Source organism: Phalangium opilio, unplaced genomic scaffold (genome assembly GCF_054372755.1).
Source record: "Phalangium opilio isolate 3A_F unplaced genomic scaffold, DU_Popi_V2 ptg001170l_1, whole genome shotgun sequence".
NCBI lineage: Eukaryota > Metazoa > Arthropoda > Arachnida > Opiliones > Phalangiidae > Phalangium > Phalangium opilio.
In genome coordinates, this window is record NW_028324255.1 from 11,692,931 (window position 1) to 11,713,885 (window position 20,955).

General features: G+C 39.6%; 1 protein-coding gene across 1 annotated transcript in view; it reads left to right on the plus strand.

Moving 5' to 3' along the window:
• Positions 1-3,714: 3,714 nt before the first annotated feature.
• The window catches only part of LOC149587281 (propionyl-CoA carboxylase alpha chain, mitochondrial-like), a 36,739-nt gene continuing 19,498 nt past the window's right edge, over positions 3,715-20,955 (plus strand). The window contains exons 1-13 of the mRNA XM_089863634.1: positions 3,715-3,919; positions 4,864-4,974; positions 5,459-5,575; positions 6,141-6,254; positions 9,969-10,022; positions 11,450-11,581; positions 11,657-11,693; positions 12,558-12,636; positions 14,129-14,326; positions 14,408-14,490; positions 19,021-19,088; positions 19,150-19,219; positions 20,098-20,246. Coding sequence (XP_089719760.1) covers positions 3,848-3,919; positions 4,864-4,974; positions 5,459-5,575; positions 6,141-6,254; positions 9,969-10,022; positions 11,450-11,581; positions 11,657-11,693; positions 12,558-12,636; positions 14,129-14,326; positions 14,408-14,490; positions 19,021-19,088; positions 19,150-19,219; positions 20,098-20,246 — 1,284 coding nt within the window. The 5' untranslated portion in view covers positions 3,715-3,847. The remainder of the gene's footprint in view (positions 3,920-4,863; positions 4,975-5,458; positions 5,576-6,140; positions 6,255-9,968; positions 10,023-11,449; positions 11,582-11,656; positions 11,694-12,557; positions 12,637-14,128; positions 14,327-14,407; positions 14,491-19,020; positions 19,089-19,149; positions 19,220-20,097; positions 20,247-20,955) is intronic.

The window sequence follows — 20,955 nt, forward strand, 5'->3', positions numbered from 1 at the left end:
AAATTACCGGTAATTTACCAAATACCGCGTAAATTACCGATTTATATCTTACCGTAATTTTAGAATGGTAATTTACCGGTAAATTACAAAATTACCGCGGTAATAAGCCTGTTAAAACATAAAATACCATAAATTACGGTAATTTTTGTAATTTCAAAATTTTAATCGATAATTTACCGGTAATATTTCGGTAATTTACCCGGTAAATTACCATTTTTAAAAATTACGGTAATTTCACATCTCTAGGTCGGCGGTATTATGCCTACCTAAAGCCGCGCTCAATCCGACGATTTCGCGGCTTTTTAGTATAGGAACGGTAAATCGTCGGTAAAGGGCTGGTAGAGTAAGGGTTTGAGAATCGAAATGTCCGCCCGGTGGGACGACGGCCCACTGGTTTACCGACTGTTACGACACGAATGAAATAGGACCCTCATCCAACATGTTTGAGAGTCGACTTAACCGCCTGTCAGCAAGAGGTCCTACGCTTTTGCGACGATCAAACCTTAACTCGAGGCCCGACGGTTTTGCGACGATCAAGCCTTAACTCGAGGCTTGATTCGCTTATAGTAAAGGATACTGATACCAAGTATTGAAATTTCTTTAATACATTTTGCGGAATAGTAAAAGTAAAAAAAAAACCGTCCCACGGAAAAAGAAGGCCTATACAACAACTTCGTTTTTCATTTTACTCTTTTATAACGTGACCATACCGACTAGCGGGAAGGAGTTGGTAATCAATTGGCAAAAGTGGGTTTCGTGTTTAGGACGGTAGGCAAGCCTACTTCAAACCACCACAGTTCCAACAGTCGGATAAATGTCGGTTACTAAACGGCCTAAGAATAACTTTGCTTTTAAATTTACTCGTCTTAAACGTCACAATAACGACTAGCGCGAGGGAGTTGGTAATCAATTGGCAAAAAATGTGTTGGAATTCTTTAGACGGTAGGCAAGCCTACTTTAAACCATCTCAGTTCCAACTGTCGGATAAATGTCGGTTACTAAACGGCCTAAGCATAACTTTGCTTTTAATTTTACTCTTCTTAAACGTCACAATACCGACTAGCGCGAGAGAGTCGGTAATCAATTGGCAAAAAATAAGTTGAAATTTTCTAGACGGTAGGCAAGCCTACTTTAAACCATCTCTGTTCCAACTGACAGATAGATGTCGGCATTGCCAACTAAAAGAAGTAGTCGGCTTCATGAGTCGGAAAAGTATCGAAATAAGCATGGTACAGCTGACTGGACCGTAAACCGACTATTCGACCTTTAACCGACTGTTATGCGGAAGGCTTGTGCTACTGGGGCATGTGAGGACTTTAAAATGTCCCCACATGTAAGTCGGGTCCCCACTATGTGGGTGAAAAGATTGTCAGAATCCCCACTTGTCAATCGTATACAGACGCACACTCAAACAAAGAGACACACACGATCGTTACAGAACCTCTCCGTGACATACGTCACTCAGAGAGGTAAAAATAGTGCTAAAGCGGAAGTGTGTAAGTTAATGCGCGTGGGCGCTAAAAAATGGGGTAACTATTTCTTTGGTAGTTAAGCGGTGTATGAATCCGCTGAGCTTTACAGCGAAACTTTGTTGTTAGGGGCTTTTTAACCAGTTTCGTACTTCGGGATATTATGAACTCCTGATTATAGGCATATTTGCTTCACAGTTACGACTACTTCTGGTACGGTGGGGACGGAGATACGCAACCCAAAACGGACCAATTGACTCCTATGCTACGGGGATGGTCATACCCCTAAGCTAACTTCACCTAAGCAAAAGTGGATGAGAGGAAAAGTATGAAAGTGGCCAAAAGTCGCGAGTCATTAGAGTTTCGCCGTAGTTGACCGTTTTATTGGCGTAGCCATACTGGGCCTGTTCACTCCCTTAAAATAGGTCTTGTGTTAATTCGCGGTTACGCGGTTACCGTCGTCTGCTATTGTGTATGCTAGAACTTCCTCGATTTGTGTCGGTAGTCAGGACAGAGTAGCTGGCAGGCTGGGAAATAGCACACTTCCTCTGGTCCAAAACCAGTTTATTAATTGCTTGGACTAGTTTTTTAATTCAAGAAGCGGGGGTTACTGGTCCTCGGGACCAGTTTATTAATTGTAAATCTATTGGAGAGCAAAGGCTGGGACCAGTCCGGAGACCAGTAAATGATTTCAGGCACTAGGGGGTCACTGGTCCAAAGGACTAGTTTAAAAAATATCCTTATTTCCCAGCCTGGTAGCTGGTAATGTTTTAAAAGGTATTTGAAGGTATAATATGGATTTAAGTAAGGTTTTCGAAGAAATAGAAGAGCACATAAAACTAGATACGTTTAAAACAAATCTCGGTAATTTAGCTATAGCGCGAACAGCTTGCGTCGTGATTCGCGTGATCCAGTGGGCTATGGTCAAACCAAGGAGCATATATGTCTGAACTACTTTCAATCGCGAGTTTTAAGTCCATCAGTCACTAGTAAACTAAATAGTTATTGGCGAGAAATGATGTCCGCGTTTTTTAACACAGGCTCTATGGCCATGGTCATACTTTCCCTCTCATCCACATTTGACCTAAGGATCTTGAAAGGGCGACTGGTGTCCTACAGTGCTCTATTATTGAGTCCTATCACCAAAACTGTCCACTTAAGACCGTAAACCGCTCGAGGCTTGTTCCTTGGTGGAATGCGGATCTTAGCCGGTTTCGAAAATGTACGCGAAGGCTTTTTAATAAAGCCAAGCGTACGGGAGACTGGGCTAGCTATAGGCAGTCTCTTAAAGGGACTGTAAACAAGGCATGGGCGGGTGGGTAAAAATTATTTGAAATACGTCAGAGGCACGTGACCTAGGAGATGCGTGGTTCAAAGAAGCTTAGTTCGTTTTATTTCGAAAACTATCACTTCATGGAAATAGGCGCTGCAATCTAGCGAAAAACAAGGACTAGATGTCCAGTTCCACCTTGAAGGAGAGAGTAATGGAGTGGAAACCCCCATACCTAAAGCGTTGCCTTTGTACCCCCACCTACGGCACCATAGTCCTCCCGACTCAATGGTCACGGAAAAGTTTATTTATTCCCTCCAGACCAAGGGAGAGGAGCGGGTCGCTGGCCCAATGTCCATTTGAAAAAAATCTTTATTTCCCACCCTGCGCGAGCGGGCCTTGATTAACAGGGCCAGAAATAAAAAACATTTCTCATTGGAAATATCTCCAGAGACCCCCTTTGACTGGAAAATATATAGGACATGGTCCAGTGGAGTGGGGAAAAATTGTGTCGAAACTCCATAGTCAAGCTATAAAAATTTATTGCTGAATTGTCTAGAGACCCCCTCAGTTTTAAAAAAAATTATGGAACATTTTAAAATTTTATTCCTGTGCTTATTTCCGGCCCTGTTGATTAATTCGCTGCCTACGTCAATCAAGGCCTGTGCGCGATGCCTATTTTCATTTTTATTTTGGCAATTTAAGTTGCCAAATTCTCTCCCCTGGGGCGCTATTAGCTGGACCTCAATAATTTTAAATGTTCATTTTCTCGCGCTTGGAATTTGAAATGTTCATTTTCTCGCGCTTAGAATTTGAAATGTTCATTTTCTCGCGCTTTGAATTTTAAATACTCATTTTCGCGCGCGTTTCGGTCCAGCTATCAATGAAATCTCGCCTTAAAATAGGGAGAAAATAAGAAGTCTCGTTTCTTAAAAGTCTCCCCCTTCGAAGCCACTGCGCACAGGCCTTGATTAACGTAGGCAACGCTTGAATCGATCTTCGTGGCCGGCCATGGGTCGTTGATTCCATTCCTAAACTTCACTCTTGAATAAAAACTTGTTCGTTTTTCCAGTTCACTAATTACTTATTATAAAGTTCACGTCACAGAATGGCAACTTGCGTTTTTTTACGTGTCAACAGAGTCTCGTTTTCCTCCCTGTTTAGAAATCGCAGACATAAGGTAAACCTTGAAAATTAGATAAGCCTATGTTGAAATTATTAATGTAGATGTAATGCTGGAATTTTGATGAGAGAAAAGTAAAAGTGTATTATGATGTAAGAATATTTAGTTTAATTATTAACCACTGCTACGACATTCCAGTGCGTACTTTAATTATTGAAAATTAATTAGTGTTATTGGATTTAATGGATGGGATGCTAAATTTAATATTTAATAAATAATTCATACCTGATTTCTTAGACCTTTTCATTCCAACAAATGGGGGGTATACATACACCAACTTTGACTGTGCTAATAATATTTTTAAATAGAGTAATGGCAGCCCTCTGCCTTCGACTGTATTAAGCTCTATGGGGAAATAACATGGTGTGTGATTAGTCTATAAGTGAAGCATTTAAGGCTTGGAATTGTGGTGTTTAAAATTTCCTTTGAGGAAGTCAAAGAACTCTATGACCTTGAATATTTGAAAATGTGATGTTTAAGCCATTTTTTCCTTGTTTTATGATTCAAAATCCTGCAGCGTCATCAAAATTTCCCTGTACAGTTTACTCCATTTATCCAGTGTTATTATTTTGCGTTGAGGTAGTAGTAGTAGTGTTGTTCTTCACTAGCAGCTTCGTAATCAAAGTTTTTAACGTAACTCTTGAGTCCTACGTATTGTTAAGCGCTGGTCATGGGAGATAATTCAATTTATAAGGTAGGAATGGAAATGAAAACATTCTCGATGTTTTAAAGGAAGTGTGAACAAAATATGACTTGTTTTTAGCGTTTTAAATTCAATTTCTGCTGTTTTGAGTAGCGTAAATAGTTGAAAAACCTAAAGCCATAGAGTAATGGCAGCCCTCTGCCTTCGACTGTATTAATCTCTATGGGGAAATAACATGGGGTGCCATTAGTCTATATTATTATTATTATCTTTTTGTTTTATTTTACTGTTCTTTCAGATGCCCGGTTTATTGGACAGGTATGTTAAATACATTAGCACTGAAAAAGTTCAACATTCAGATTTCTTCGAGAAGTTATATACGATGGACCCAGTGGATCACAACGAAGACGTAAGTTGAATTTAGTTATTCTGAATTGTAATAGGAATTAAACAAGGATATTCACTATTGGGTCCCTATTATGTAAGCATAGATTGAAGGCCTGTTTATTATTGTTAAAGAGATACTTAAATGGATAAAGAAGCTTTTATAATCAATGTAGTTTGATAATACAAAGTTAAATCTATTAACATGGAGCAAACCAGGAGAGTCGAATCTGGCAGTTTCCCATTACCATGCAGAAGCGTTGCAGAAGCTAATGCTTCTAGCGGCCTCTAGTTTTCTTACGGAACATAATTAGAAGTGCTGGGGGGGACTAATTTCCCCAATCTTAATGTCCCCCCTTTCTTTCAACTTCCTTTTTACATAAATTCGTTTTTGGTGCTACAGAATATGACATTTCCTTAGTTATTGTCTTATTCGTTTCCTGAAGTTTTCAATAGCAAATATCATAGATTATAATTAATAAATATAATTAAATGTTTTTTTTCAACAGAAATTCACAAAGATCCTTATAGCAAATAGAGGCGAAATAGCTTGTAGAATAATCAAAACTTGCAGAAGAATGGGCATCAGAACAGTTGCTGTTCACAGTGATGTGGATTCAATGGCTGTAAGAAATACATGATAGTAGAAACTCCACGGAGGTCCATTGTAGAAGGAGTAGAGACTAGGGCTCTAAGGGTGGTCTAGACATTAGGGTACTAATGTTCCGCGCATTATTTTCGCGCATACCGAGCCTATGTAAACAATCTCTGACGTGTTTTAACTTTTGAAGAAGGCGTCGTTTTCTTCTTTCCTGGTTTAATTCTTTGAATATTTTCCATATTATAGTTAATATAAATTGAAATAGTAAAGATATGAATTTAAATAAGATTTTCAAACGCGTGAGAATGAAAAACCCCCGTCACTCGGACTCGATACACAAATGACCGAGGCTTAACGTCCGTATCTCGCGGCCATGTTTCTTGTTTACACGGGCTCGTTTAGGATTGGAGGGAGGGTCGAAATTCATACCCCCTTTTTATGGGCAAACAAGGTCTAGCTTTTTTTTAGTAGAGGAGAAGCTATGAGTCTCTACTCCTTCTACTATACAGCTCCGTGGAAATTCTAAGCTTTATTCTAATTCTGCACTTTTCTCATATATTCTGATAATTCTGGGGATTTTTAATACAAAGCTGCACGTGAAGATGGCGGACGAGGCCTACTGCATTGGACCAGCTCCAACAAATCAAAGTTATTTAAATATGGATGCTATATTTGATGCCATTAAGAAGAGTGGATCTCAAGCTGTAAGTGATGTGCTTGTCATGGAATGTATATTCCTTGCGATAGAGCTAGCTCAGTTGTGACATCAGTGTCTAGGTAAAAACGTCACGATATTAGCTTTGGAAGTGGGCGGCCATGTTTGGTACCGCTTTGGTTCTATGAGCAAATAGCATGGGTGACGTCACACTAAGCCTTCTGAGATAGCTCTATTAAGGATAATGAAAATATCAATTGCTCAGTTGGAACATGGATTAACTAACGCTGATGGATTATTCACTCACCCTGTTTCCCAATTATAGAGTAGTGTCGGTAGAGAGGGGAGTAGACTGTTTATCCCTCCCTCTAGGCGCGCTTTGTAAGAGGGGATACTGTACGCGCCTGGTAGGGGGGATGACACTGAGCTAGAGCTGGATGTCAGTTCTGCGTATGCAAACGTCATACCCTTCTATCTCTTAGCTAAGTGTCATCCCCCCTACCAGGCGCGTACAGTATCCCCTCTTACAAAAGCGCGCCTAGAGGGAGGGAAACACAGTCTACTCCCCCCCTCTACCGACACTACTCTATGGTATGACGTTTGCCTAGTAGAACTGACATTACTCTATTCCTTGATTCTTCTCTTCATTCCCCAAATGTTTTGGACCAAAACTGATGTGCGTATAGCGGCATCTCTCGGCAAAATAATTCGTTTTGGCTGATTTTAAAGATGGCGGCTCCTAAATAAGGCGGGATTTGAATTTCGAGACTATAATTAAGAACTTAATTCGTGCTTAATTAATTACAATTATATTTAATGAGAACAAAAATAGAATAATGATTTTTAATGCCAACTGTTGCTTTTCATCTTAAAATGCGTTGGTTAAGACATGGTTCAGAACTTTTCTTCAGGTTTTTAAGTTTGGATGTCATAAGATACGTGATATGCTGTCCAATTTTCTTATCACTTCCTGTTAGGGGGTACTTAGAACGTGCAAATTTTGTCTTTTAGGGGAATGAACAATCCCTTAGAGTTAGTTAATCCAAGGATTATTTAAAATGTCTAAGGATAAAACGCACACACAGATTTCTATAGTAAGGGAATGTTCTCTAGTTGTTCCGAAATTTTAACCCATCCCCCTCTTCTCCACCTGCTGTTTTGGTGCGTCAAACGGAAAATAAATATAAATATGGCGCCACCTATCTTATTTTCGCGAAAGCAAAGACAAAAGGGAGATAGTTTTCGAAAGCATGCTGTATAGTTCTTTTTCGAATTGTCAACGGTCGTTAAGAACGTTTAGTTGAAGATTCAAGAATGAAGTTAGTTCCTAAAAATCATAATAATAAAAAAAATAATAATAGATTAAAGCAATAATCCTTGATTAAGGCAAACATTCAGTTCAAGAATATATGGGGTGAGTTTACACTAATTTAGTTTAATGGGCAAGGCTTAGGTCTTAGTAGATCTGCTAGAGCAGACATAGAGCGACAAAACTTTCAAGAAGCCGGTCACGTGTTGACGCTTCAAAATATTGGCTTTCCGGTTTGCCGATTGTGCCCACTAGGTACCGTTTGGAACATCTGCCTTCGATATTTCCTTCTCTGCGTTTTATCCTTAGACATTTTAAATAATCCTTGGTTAGTCCATGGTTGCACTTGTTAACAATACAGTATATCATGAATCTATTTCCCTTGTAGCTTCTTAAGCCAATCGGTTACACCCTTCTAACCTATATATTTGATTTGGGCGTTGGCTTACAAGCTTGTGACGCGTTTTGAGTAGTTAAGACAAGATGAGGGCGCATATTGAGTGTAACAGCCCGGCTTCCGGTGGTAGAAGCGCTGGAGAGCCCAGGCATCAGCCTGAAAGTATTTTTTTTTGACCACGTTCTGATTCGAGATACGGCTAATTTGATATTTAAGCCTCATGATATCATATTAAAACCTAATGTAATGACGTCAGGGGTGGCGATAACATATAACGAGTTGTTGAAAGCGATTACATTATTATAGAAATCAAAATCGTTTGCGAAGTCGTAAGCCCTGATTCTTCTTAGCCTCTTGTTCTGTAACGGGGAGCCCGTTACAAGGATTCACCACCAGGTGGAGCGACCTAAATAGCTACCAGGGATCCCCGCTAGACGGCCCTTGAGAACGCTCGGTTACAGTTCAAATGTGGGAAATAAACTTCACCACGTGACTGATGTCGTCTTTAATTGAGCCCACCCTAAGACCATGAACAACCCCCGGGACTCGCAACGCGATCTTTCTACTTTATGTGGTTTTCTGTTACACGCGATCCTAGCTGTATATTGAGGAAACTTTTAGGGGGTACCGAATTTCCGGTTTACAGGTTCCTCTTTGCGATTTAAAAATGGCGGATCACGACGAAGAAGATGAGAATGAAAATGTTAACATGTACATATTTTTGTAACTACCATATGAAGCCAATTTAGCGATGCGTTATTTTGGAGTCTTTTATCGTAATTGTACATTTAACCGTTGCGGCCTCGGCCTTCGAATTTAGAAGAAGACCATCTTATTTAAGGTTTCTATAAGTTTCTATCCGTTGCCGCTTGGTGGCACCCTTGTCGCGAAAACACATAAGTATGTGAGTCTAACGTTTCCATAGCTTTGGCCATGGATTTTTTGGACTTTCCCTAAGCAGACGAATGAAGTGGTTAACCAATTATAACCCACCAAGCATAGATAACTTATTTAACGGCTGCTAAACTATTTTCTTTAATCTGACCTCGGCGACAACCAATTCGGCGGCACAATGCGGCAACTTAAAATTTCACTTTTTTTGAGAGCGGACACCGAGCGCGAAGCTGTCCTTGTAGAATCTTTGTAGCTATGCGTAGAGACTAGCCACCACCCCTGTATGCATTGTGGCAGAAGTGAGATGAGACTAGAAGTGAAGGGCTCTAGCATTGGTAATAGATCCTGGCATTAGTGAACAAAATTGAGGATTTTACGCCGCTTCAATCGCGCCTACGCTAGAGAGAAAAAAAATTGGCCGAGTTCCAAAAAGATTTCCTCCCCCCTTCCCCTCAACCTAAAGCCGCGGAACACGGACGCGGGTGCTTGAATCTAGTTCGGCCGTCTACCACCGCGAGCGTCTCTCGTTTTGGAGGGGAAATTCTGAAACCGCCACCAGAGGGCCAACCGTTGGTGTGTTATCAAGAATATTCACTTTCACCGAGTGAAGAATTTGGTTAGCTCAATACTTCTAGTCTCATACCACTTCTGATTGTGGTCATCCCTTTGTAGATAAAAGTTTAGAATATAATTATTAATAATTCATATTTTTTAAACCTAAGAAGGGAACGCAAGATGTCATTTATGGTTATCAAGTTTGTAAAGGGAACCTTGGAATACTCAGTGGTATATGATATGTTCCATAAGTAGAACACTACCTATACTTTGTAATGCTAGAGACATACAGCTCGAGCTAGTTCGAGAACGATCGAAGCGTGAATGAACTACACTGGGGTAGTTTTGCAGGATATCCATCTTAATCCTATTTAGTCTGCATTACTAAGCCTTTGACAGCACCTGACCAGGCAAGAACATATGGCCTACGTTACTTCATGACAGCTCCAGTTTGTAACCAGTGACCAACTTATGTAACATATCTTATGAACTTATGTTAGTTTAAAGACGAGATTATCAATTTAGGCTGCGGTAGTTTAATAAACGCTCATTCTTATTTTGATTTTTAGTTCTAAATATTTATTTTTATTTTCTGTATCTTCATTCAGGTTCACCCAGGGTATGGATTCTTATCAGAAAATACTGCATTTGCAAAAAGATTGGTAAAATTACGTTATAATTCCATTTTAATAAATTATAAAATTATTACCACTTCAGTTACGCAATGAACGGTAAAAAGCGCGAACAAATAGACGAATAGCATGGATGAAGGATGCGCGTGAAAAACATTCGACGCTCTACAGGATGTGCAACTCCCTATACTAAAAAGTAGACAAGTCGATACTAGCGCCGCCTGCCTACCAGCGCTGAAAACCCTCGCGGGAAAAATAAGAAAAAAAATCACTGTTTTGCTTCTAGCAGACGACGCTAAGGAAAAAATCGACGGTAGCGCGTGTTTTTTTCTTATGTCCAGTATTTTTTATTTTTCCCGCGAGGGTTTCCAGCGCTGGTAGCCAGGCGGCGCTAGTATCGACTTGTCTACTTTTTAGTATAGGGAGTTGCACATCCTGTAGAGCGTCGAATGTTTTGCACGCGCATCCTTCATCCATGCGAATAGTTTCGCGTCTTACAGGCGCATCTTCAAGTCTGAATTTTGGGTAAGAATGTCAATTCACATACACGTATCGTGATTTGGTTTATCTTTCTGTGTTACGGAAGCATAGTTTTTTATTCCAAGGGCCACAAACTATACTTAACACAGCAACGAAACCACATGATATGACGATACAAATACGCGAATTGAAAATCTTTCTAAAAATAGGGACTTGGCAATTCGGGCTTAACTCCGCCCCCAGCGCCATTATGGTATGGTTTTTTACCCCTCCTCCTGGTCAGTCTGGGAAATAGCACACTTCCTCTGGTCCAAAATCAGTTTATTATTTTTTGTACTAGTTTTTTAATTCTAAAAGTGGGGGTTACTGGTCCTCGGGACCAGTTTATTAGTTGCAAGTATATACGAGAACAAAGGCTGGGACCACTCCGGAGACCAGTTTATTATTTAGGATACCATGGGGTCAATAGTCCCAAGGACTAGTTTAAAAAATATCCTTATTTCCCAGACTGCTCCTAGTAAGTTTTTTAGCACTGGTGGGAGTAGGGTGGGAAATAAGGATTTTTTTCTATATTGGCCTGGAATAAATAAACTGGTCGATGACCATTGAACAGGGCATGTCGTCTGCTAAACAAAGGATGTTCATAATTAAAATGTTTGAGTTAATGTTTGGACTCTGGTTACCCTTGAGCCAGGCTGTCTTTAAAATGGTCATTTGTCCTGTGTCACCGCCTTATTTCCCACGTTGGGTGGAAGGTAGCCTGACGTTGCATGACGTAGTACTGCCAAGTCCCTATTCAGAAATGATGATGTGCCTGTAAGACGTGAATAATTTTGGTTATTTTGTTCGCGCTCTTAACTTTTTATTGCGTAATTAAAGCTATTATTATTTTAAATTTGATTATCATCATTCATAATTTGAATACTTCCATTCATTTAGGAATGATAAGCTAATTTTCAGCTCTTTGTAATTTTAAGGCTGATGCTGGCGTAGCTTTTATCGGACCAAACTCTAAAGCTATCCATGCCATGGGAGATAAAATCGAAAGCAAAATATTGGCAAGAAAAGCTGGTGTACATTGTATTCCTGGCTTTGATGGTGTTGTCAAGGTATCAAGCGTGAATCGTAAATTATAGTTTTGAGCTAGATTTAATATAGTTTTTTGCGCTTGAATTTTGAAATAGACTCCGAAAGAGTGTTTAAAGATTGCAAAAGAGATCGGTAAGAAAATACTGCAATGAAAGTAATAGCGTTTTCTATTGGGGTCACCTGAGAGCGCTCTAAGATCGCTCCGTATATTCTTGTTACGTCATCGCTATAGGTTGGAGGACTGGATCTAGTTGCTCCCAATGAAGACAAAAGTATACGTCGTTTAGCAAGCAAATTCCAGGGGGGGCTGCCATTGAGTCTTAGTAGTTTTTGCTACCGCCATCTAGCGTCGAAGTAAAGCGTAAAATTCGGTATTTTTGTCGGTGTTTAAAGCCATCTAGCGTTCAAAAGCAGGAAGTTCAAAACCAAAGTCTGAAATCCTTTGGCGCCATGAATCCGGTGATTTGAACATATTTTTTAATTTTCATTACTAATTAATAAGTTTTGAAAATAAAAATGGCAAGTTGGGGTAGAACATGTTCCGTTCTTGACTGATAGGGATTTAAGGGAGTGGAGATCGCAGGTTTGCAAACCTCATTCGAGACCTGACAAAGGCTTAACTCTGTGTCATAAAGATTCTTGTTGTCCGCGGCAATTTTTAAAATGCGGAATAAAATCAAAGTACAGAAATCGCTCACTAGATGGCGCTTACCAGAAACTACTAACATTTAAAAAATAGGAGGTAACCTTGTACATCGCGTATTTTCAAAGCGGGTTTGTGACGTAACCAGGCGCTAGATTTTGGTCGCTCCGTTTCTAGAGTCGGAGCGGTTGGGATCAATCCGGGAAAGTGGCGAATGGGCCACTGGAAGGCGCGCCTCCTTCTCGTAGCCGCTCGTTTTTTCTAATGAAATATGATATTTTTCGGATGACCCCCATGGAAAACGTTATATAAGAACATAAGCCTGATTGTATCGAATTTCGTAAATTATCTAGGATATCCTGTTATGATTAAGGCCTCTGCTGGCGGAGGTGGGAAAGGAATGAGGATTGCTTGGAATGATCACGAAGCTTTGTAAGTATCGACAACAAAATTAAGTTTCAATTTCCACTGTCTGTTACCGTTATATTCAAAGTTTTTTCCTAAAAAGTCGGGGATAGGTTAGTGATTTCGTTTGGTATATTAATGCCAAACACGGGCAAAGTGTGGTAAAGCGGACACTGATAAACACCTTAAAATGGTCAGGGATATTGCAAAATTTGGTCAGGGACATGCTGGGAAAGTCAGGGATTTTCAATACAAAAATTTTGTTCGAACCCTGATGACTAGATCTCGAATCCTTGTGGTTCGCGTTTCTCTCAGTGAACCTTTTATACATTATTATAATCTATGTTAATATTATAAAATGCCAAACTAACTGATAGTGTTTCAGTCATTTGTGAGTGCAATTCAACCCCTATCCACGACAGACTTAAAAGCTTGTAGTTTAGTTCGATTCAGATCAATCAGTTCCAAAGCTGCTGTAGATGCTCTCGCAAATTACTGGCAGTTAAAGTTAAGAAATTGGTGCACACTATCTATATAATCACAAGTTTATTAGGTATGTTCCATAAGTATGACACTACCTATACTTCGTAGTCCTAGAGGCTTACAGCTCGAGCTAGTTCGATCGAGAACGACAAGCGAGAATTGACTACACTCGCTTTACAGGAGTTCCATCGTCCTATCTATTCTGTGCTAAGCCTTTGACAGCGCCTCACCAGGCGTCGCTTTACAAGAATCTGTGACGTACGTCACTTTGTGACAAGCTCATGGAACATTTCTTATAAACTTATAATGATGTAATGAACCTGAGAAATTGAGTGTCAACTCTTGCATATTACGTAGTTCTGTAAGAAGTTAGACCTAACCCCCTATAAACATAAACCCCCTTTATTATAAGTAACGGCACACTCTCGGTCCATATCCTGTCGTCTGCTTTCTGTGACTGACATCGCTAATCGCAACCGACCTCTCTCAATCCAAACACGACCCCCGTTAATTACTAGGGGATGCCAGGCTTTTAACAGCCACTGCTCGACTCCACATTGCCTCAGTCACGTGTCTAGCAGACGACAGGATACCCCTTCAGTTCAATCATGGATTAACTAACGCTAGGGATAGTTCGTTCCCCCAAAAAGATAAAACACGCATGTTCCAAACGCCCCCTAGCAGCAGCTACTATCCCTAACATGAAGTTATAAGAAAATTGGACCAAATATCACGTGTCCTATGACGTCAAAATTGAAATCCTGACTAAATTGGCCAAAAACGATTTATTTTGCCGAGAGATGGCGCTATATCTACATCCATTTTGGTCCAATAAATTGGGGGAATGAAGAGGGGAATCAAGGAATAATTTGGAACAGGTAGTTGGCGATAGCATTACATGGGAAACACGGTTAGTGAACAATCCCTAGCGTTAGTTAATCCATGCTTCAATAGTAAATAGCGTGAGAAAATGACCCATTTTCGCATTATTTCTGTTGTCAGTTCCAGACTTTATTATAATTTATTTTACTTCCAGGGAAGGTTTTAGGTTTTCTTCGCAAGAAGCAGCGTCGAGTTTCGGCGATGATAGGCTGCTTGTAGAAAAATATGTAGAGAAACCACGTCATATAGAAATACAGGTTCTTTGCGATAAGCATGGAAACGCTGTTTATGTTAATGAAAGAGAATGCTCCATTCAAAGGAGGAATCAGAAAGTTATTGAAGAGTCTCCTAGGTATGGGAATGCTGTTGTTTTGTAAAATTTGTAATTGCAGTGAGTGTGGTTTAATTTTGGTTGCTATATTTGCAATTACAGTCCTTTCATGGATCCGGCGCTAAGAAAAGCAATGGGAGAGCAAGCAGTTTCGCTAGCTAAAACTGTAGGATATGATTCAGCGGGTAATTATGTGAAACCTTTTTAATCTAAAGTTCTGGTCACTTCCTCTGGTCCAGAAACAATTTATTAATTGCTTGGACTAGTTTTTAAATTCAAGAAGTGGGGGTTATTGGTCCTCGGGACCAGGGTATTAATTGCTTCTGGTCAGTCTCGGCTTTGGTTTAGTTTAAAGAAATGCCGCTAGATGCTATCATAGAGAGGAGTTGAATAGACCAAGAAAAAAAATCCGCCTGTAAGTTGTTTTTCCCTCAGTAGTACAGGATTTTTGAATTGAAATCAGTTCGGTTCGGTTCATATTATTCTCGATTCTACTTGAAATCCTTCAACTAAGAAATTTTCGTTTTATAATATTTAGTTGTCGTCTGCTTAGAGTCCTCGTTATCAGCAACGCAGTTAAGGCTTGGCACCTTTTTTTTAATTTTAAGTTTTTAATTATCAGTTTCAAAATAGACACTAAGCCTTGGACACGCCAGCCTACACTTTCCTACAGCTCTACAAGACTCACGAGTATATTATAATACTACGAGAAGAGTCTTGACCCTTCTGCTTTATCCAGAAAAATACTTAAAACCTTATTTCCGTGCCTGGTCGGTAAACGTTGTTTTTGACGGCCAACTTGTCATAGCTTTATTAGTATAAAATCACGGAGCTGTATTGTAGAATGAGTAGAGACTCGTAGCTTCCCCTCTACTAAAAAAAGCTAGACCTTATTTGTCCATCAAAAGGGGGTATGAATTTTGACCCTCCCTCCAAACCTAGACGAGCCAAAAGATGGCCGTGAGCTACGAACATTCAGGAGGGTTAAGCCTCGGTCTTTTGTGTATCGAGTCCGAGTGACGGGAGTTTCTCAACGGTTTGCAAATCTTATTTAAATTTTATTTTTACTATTATTTCTATTTATATTAACATAAGTGAATAATTAACTATAAGTTGGACGAGCTAATTGCTCTTGTGTTAACGGCAATGTGCTTATTGTAGATTTTGTACTTGTAGAAAAAAATGTATGCTCTGACACCTGTTGGTAGAAATATAAATCACTAAAGTCAGCTGACACAGTCGTCTGTTAAAGCTGGGAGTTCTCGCCTTTTAGACAATTTTAGTTATTTAAAGGTCGATATTATTAATGTGCATTAAGTATTTTAGGGATTTAAACCTAAATTCTTAAACCTAAAGGTTTGTTCTCCAAAAAGTATCTTCCAGACTGAAAAATTATATATTCAATAATTAATCATTATATGCTTAGTTATTCCACAAACTTAACAGTCAAAGGCTTAACGTGCAGTGAGAGAGTATATTTTGGTTAATAGATTGGTTTCAAATTAACCTTACGAAATTAACAATCAGGACCCGCTGCGCCGAGGCTTACGAACTTACGTCGCCGCCGAGCCATCAAATCTCCTCCGCCAGCCTCCACGGTCGCGGCTTCGCGCATGCTCTGATTGCTCCCTCGCGCGAGTTTCCTCAAAACATTGAATCACTTTTCCAACTATGCATTTCGCGGCATCCCTGATCTAGTTCCAGATTCAGTCGCTTAGTGTCGCTTTTACTGGCGGTCTTTTTGGCTTAAGCAAATTGCTGTTAACATACAGTTAATGAGTTCTGTCTAACTTATAGGGAGCTAATTAACTATTCACTTATGATATTAACTATAATATGGAAAATATTCAAAGAATTAAGCCGGGAAAGAAGAAAACAACGCCTTCTTTAAAACACGTGACGTCAGAGATTGTTTACATAGGCTCGGAATGCGCGAAAATTGTGCGCGGAGCACTAGTACGCTTGTGTCTAGGCCCTAGAGGCCTAGTCTCTACTCCTTCTACAATACACATCCGTGATAAAATGCTCTACTAAGTTGCCCACATATTCTGACCAATCATGAAGATCCACACTTTTGAGCCTCTCGAGACTGTGTGTATTGCGGTTAAAACAAGAAATAGGCGAATATTTTTCTTGGTCTACGGCCTACTAAGGTTAGTAAAAGCTAATTTTATCTCCGCCCTTGTCAAAAAGATCTGATTGAGTTCAGTCTTTGGCAAGGTAGAAGTTTCTGGTAGAAGATTTGCCGGAATGTTAGGTGCTGGTGCCGGCATTTCAGGGTTCATACGAACCTGGAAAAATGAGGGAAATAAATAGTTGACAAAAACCTCTGGGAAATTTACAAGTTTGGTAAAATTCAGGGAAGTTTGCAAACAGGTGCCAAGTAATTACGAAAAATATTCGTAAACATTCCCTCCGTAAGGTTAGAGGGACTGTGAAGAATTAAGTTATCGGCGGGCGGATAGTAATTATTTGACAACAAGGTACAAAGACTCTACATAGAGTGGGACTGGACACTTAGTACTTGTTTTTCGCGAGATTGCAGTGGCAATTGTGCGTGTTTTCGAAATAAAACAAACTAAGCTTCTTTGAACCACGCCTCTCCTCGGTCACGTGACTCTGACGTATTTCAAATAATTTTTACCCACCTTCTTTTCAGTCCCTTTGGCATGGGATATTTCACAGTATACTTTGGAGGTCTCATAACTCGGGTTTCATTAGAGATACGGGGATGTTTTTTGAGTATGTTACAGTCCTATTTCTCCCCTTTCCAACAAAACCAAGTACTTGGGGTTACAACAAACAGGAGCTGAGTAATTAAGCAAAATGTTCGTTAACATTCGCTCCATAGGATACTCCATATATGGGAAAAAGAACCTGGAAAACTCAGAGAAATATATGGGTAAAAATCTCAGTGAAATTTGTTTCCCTGCATTTGCTTTAAAGTAAGGGTGACGTCATTTTTGACCAAGACCTAACCATTTATCTCTATAAAGTTCTCATATTCCTAATTTGTTCCTGGAAAAATCATCTAGTTTCTCAAAAATGTGCATACTAGAATGCCCAAATGAAAACTTGTTATTCTGAGACATAATTAGAAAGTTTTTGGACAGTCTGTTATTTTGTAACCATAAGGTTTGATCTAAGTCTTCGTTGTTATAAAATGAATCATTTATTGCCAATTACTTCTAATGTTGAGCCCATAACATACTGGCTGATCGTCTACACAGCAATTTTACCTTGCCATATACAGGAACCAATCAGAACATATGCACAAGGGCGGAGCTAAATCTAGACTTTGTTAAACCAATCAACGTCGTCCCTCGACTAAAGTACCATCTATTGGCATTTGTTCTAACTAAATCACAGCCCAGAATTGTTATAATCTATAAGTCACATGATGAATTGAAAGTAGCATGGTGAATTATCGTCAACTTGTCGTTGTAAATGGGGTGAGATTCTTGAATCTTCATTAGTCATTTATTACCTCGTCACAGAGGGCGGCGCTAAAACTAGCCTTTGCTTAGGCTAGCTGGCCAGTCAATTCCGCCCCTGACTATGATAGCATCTATAGGGACTTGGCGGTACTACGTCATGCAACGTCAGACTACCTTTGAACCTTTCACTAGTGCTAAAAAACATACCATATTGGCGCTGGGGGCGGAGTTAAGCCCGAATTGCCAAGTCCCTAATGGTATTATAACGTATTCACAGAATTCTTTAATCTTGAAGTCACATGATGAATTGAAAGTAGCATAGTGAATAGAATTTTCAGGGTAAAGTGGAGAGAGGCTCTTGAATCTACATTAGCATTAGTTTACAAGATATGTTTAATAAGTTTGTCACTGGTTACAAACTGGAGCTTGTCATGAAGTGGATGAGGTAGGTCATAGATTCTGGTAAAGCGACGCCTGGCTAGGCGCTGTCAAAGGCTTAGTACAGACTAAATAGACCCAACCAACAAATCTTTTGAATTTTTATAACGGCTCAGATCTTGTTCTCGGGTTTTGAGGCGAGAAAGGGATAACCTGATTGGCTTGATTTTTGCCATGCGCATAACCTGTTTTACCCCAAGAGGTAGACTCTAACCCAATCAGAAAGATAAGACATTTATTTTCGTCGCTCAACGACAGATGGCACTACAGTCAACTTTTTTTAGTCAAGTGATCCTATCCCTTAAAGGGACTGTAAAGAAGGCATGGGCGGATGGGTAAAAATTATTTGAAATACGTCAGAGGCACGTGACCGAGGAGAGGCGTGGTTCAAAGAAGCTTAGTTCGTTTTATTTCGAAAACTACCACTTCATGGAATTGGCGCTGCAATCTCGCGAAAAACAAGGACTAGATGTCCAGTTCCACTACATGAGGAGCCTTTGCATCTTGGCATCACGTGATGTCTGTGACGTATTTCAAATAATTTTTACCCACCCGCCCATGCCTTCTTTGCAGTCCCTTTAAATGGAGACAAGGCCAAGCCAACTTGTTTATTTGTTGGTTGGCTCTATAGGGCTTAGATGGACTGCAAAATTAACCGAGTGTAGTCTGCAATTCTCGCTTCCGTCGTTCTCGAACTAGCTCGAGCTGTAAGTCTCTAGCATTACGAATTATAGGAAGTATCATACATATGGAACAAATCACTTATAAACTTATGCTTAGATCCATAAAGATGGCACTGTTTTCATTATATACATATTTTGGTTTTTTTTTTTATTTCAGGTACTGTTGAATTTTTAGTTGATTCAAAGAAAAACTTTTACTTCCTAGAAATGAACACCAGATTACAAGTGAATAATGTGAAATAGATTTTATGTTCAGAACTGTTTCTTATAATAGCGTTTTCTTTAGGTTGAACATCCAATTACAGAATGCACAACTGGAATTGATTTAGTACAACAAATGATTCGCATTGCCAAAGGTAAAACATTATGATTTATAGATGGTAACCTAATGGTATACATGGTATAATTTTAAAGGAAAAATGTAACTAATATAACATACCTTAAAAGAACGGCCTTTTTCGAAATATAAAAGGAAATTAAAATATTAAAAAATTAATAAATGATCCCTTATTTCAAAATAATTAGCATTTAATTAGTCTTAAGAAAACATTAAGGACTACTGCGCTACCCGCCATTAGTTTAGTGGCGTCTGCTAACCCGAACCACTTACTCTTTACCTCTCAGCCTATGAGAATTCAACCAATCCCGTACTCGTAGGGGTAAGAGATTCTGGCTAGCAGACCCCACTAAACCAATATCGGATGGCGCAGTAATCGTTAATTTTTCTAAAGACTATAATTAAATGCTAATTATTTTGTAATAACAGGGATAGATGTAATTTTAGAAGCAGGAATGGAGAACGGTTAATATTTACTTCAGTCCGACTCATAGCCCAGTATAGAGCCCCTCCTTCCAACACGTAACGAAAAGTTTAAATTATCTTATTGGCTCACTTAAACTATGTTTTGATAACGTTGCTGACGGGGATGGCGAAAAATACGTAATTCCCTTTTTACCTCTGTCGCTATGACCCGTCCCTTCTTTCATACCCCTCCGTCCTATGGAAGGGGTCCGGGGCTGCACGCGCGCCCAGATTACTCTATTCTCCATTCCTGCTTCAAAAATTACATCTATCCCTGGTAATATATCATTTATTTATTTTTAATATTTTTCCTTTTAGATTTAGGTATTATGTTATGTTACCTGAACTTTTCCTCTAAGTTGCATACTATTTAAAATGTAATCTTCTGATTAAATGGACTGTAATTGAGATATGTTTATCTTTATTCAACAGGACACCACCTTAATTTCCAGCAAAGTGATGTACCGCTGAAAGGGTGGTCAGTTGAAGCCCGAGTTTACGCCGAAGATCCTTATAAGCAGTTTGGTTTGCCATCTATCGGTAGATTATTCAAGTATATTGAACCACTTCATATACCTAAGGTAAGTCAGCTTAGTTTTTTGTCATTAACGAGACTAGTAAGAGGGAGAGAGAGAGAGAGATCGAAGGTTTTTTAGTAGCGAGCAAGTTTTCAGTCAGTTTTAAAAATTCTATAACAGGGTCCATACAAACCTGCAGAACAGGGAAAACCTGGAAAAATCAGGGAAATAAATAGTTGACAAAACCCTTAGGGAAATTTCAAATTTTTGGTAAAATTCAGGGAAATCAGGGAAATTTGCGTCAAACAGGGGCCGAGTAATTGAGCAAAATGTTCGTGAACATTCCCTCCATAGGATTAACACTGTACTTTGGAGGCTCATAACTCTGGTTATTTTAGAGATACAGGGATGTCCTTTGATTATGTAATAGTCATGTTTGCCCCCCACCCCTCCTTCGTTAACATTTGCTCCATGGAATACTCCATATACGGGAAAAACCTGGGAATCTCAGGGAAGTATGTTGGGAAAAACCTGGGAATCTCAGGGATGTATGTGGGGGAAAAACCTGGGAATCTCAGGGATGTATGTGGGGGAAAAACTGGGAATCTCAGGGATGTATGTGGGGGAAAAACTGGGAATCTCAGGGAAGTATGTGGGGGAAAAAACTGGGAATCTCAGGGAAGTATGTGGGGGAAAAACCTGGGAATCTCAGGGAAGTATATTTGGGAAAAACCTGGGAATCTCAGGGAAGTATATGGGGAAAAACCTGGAA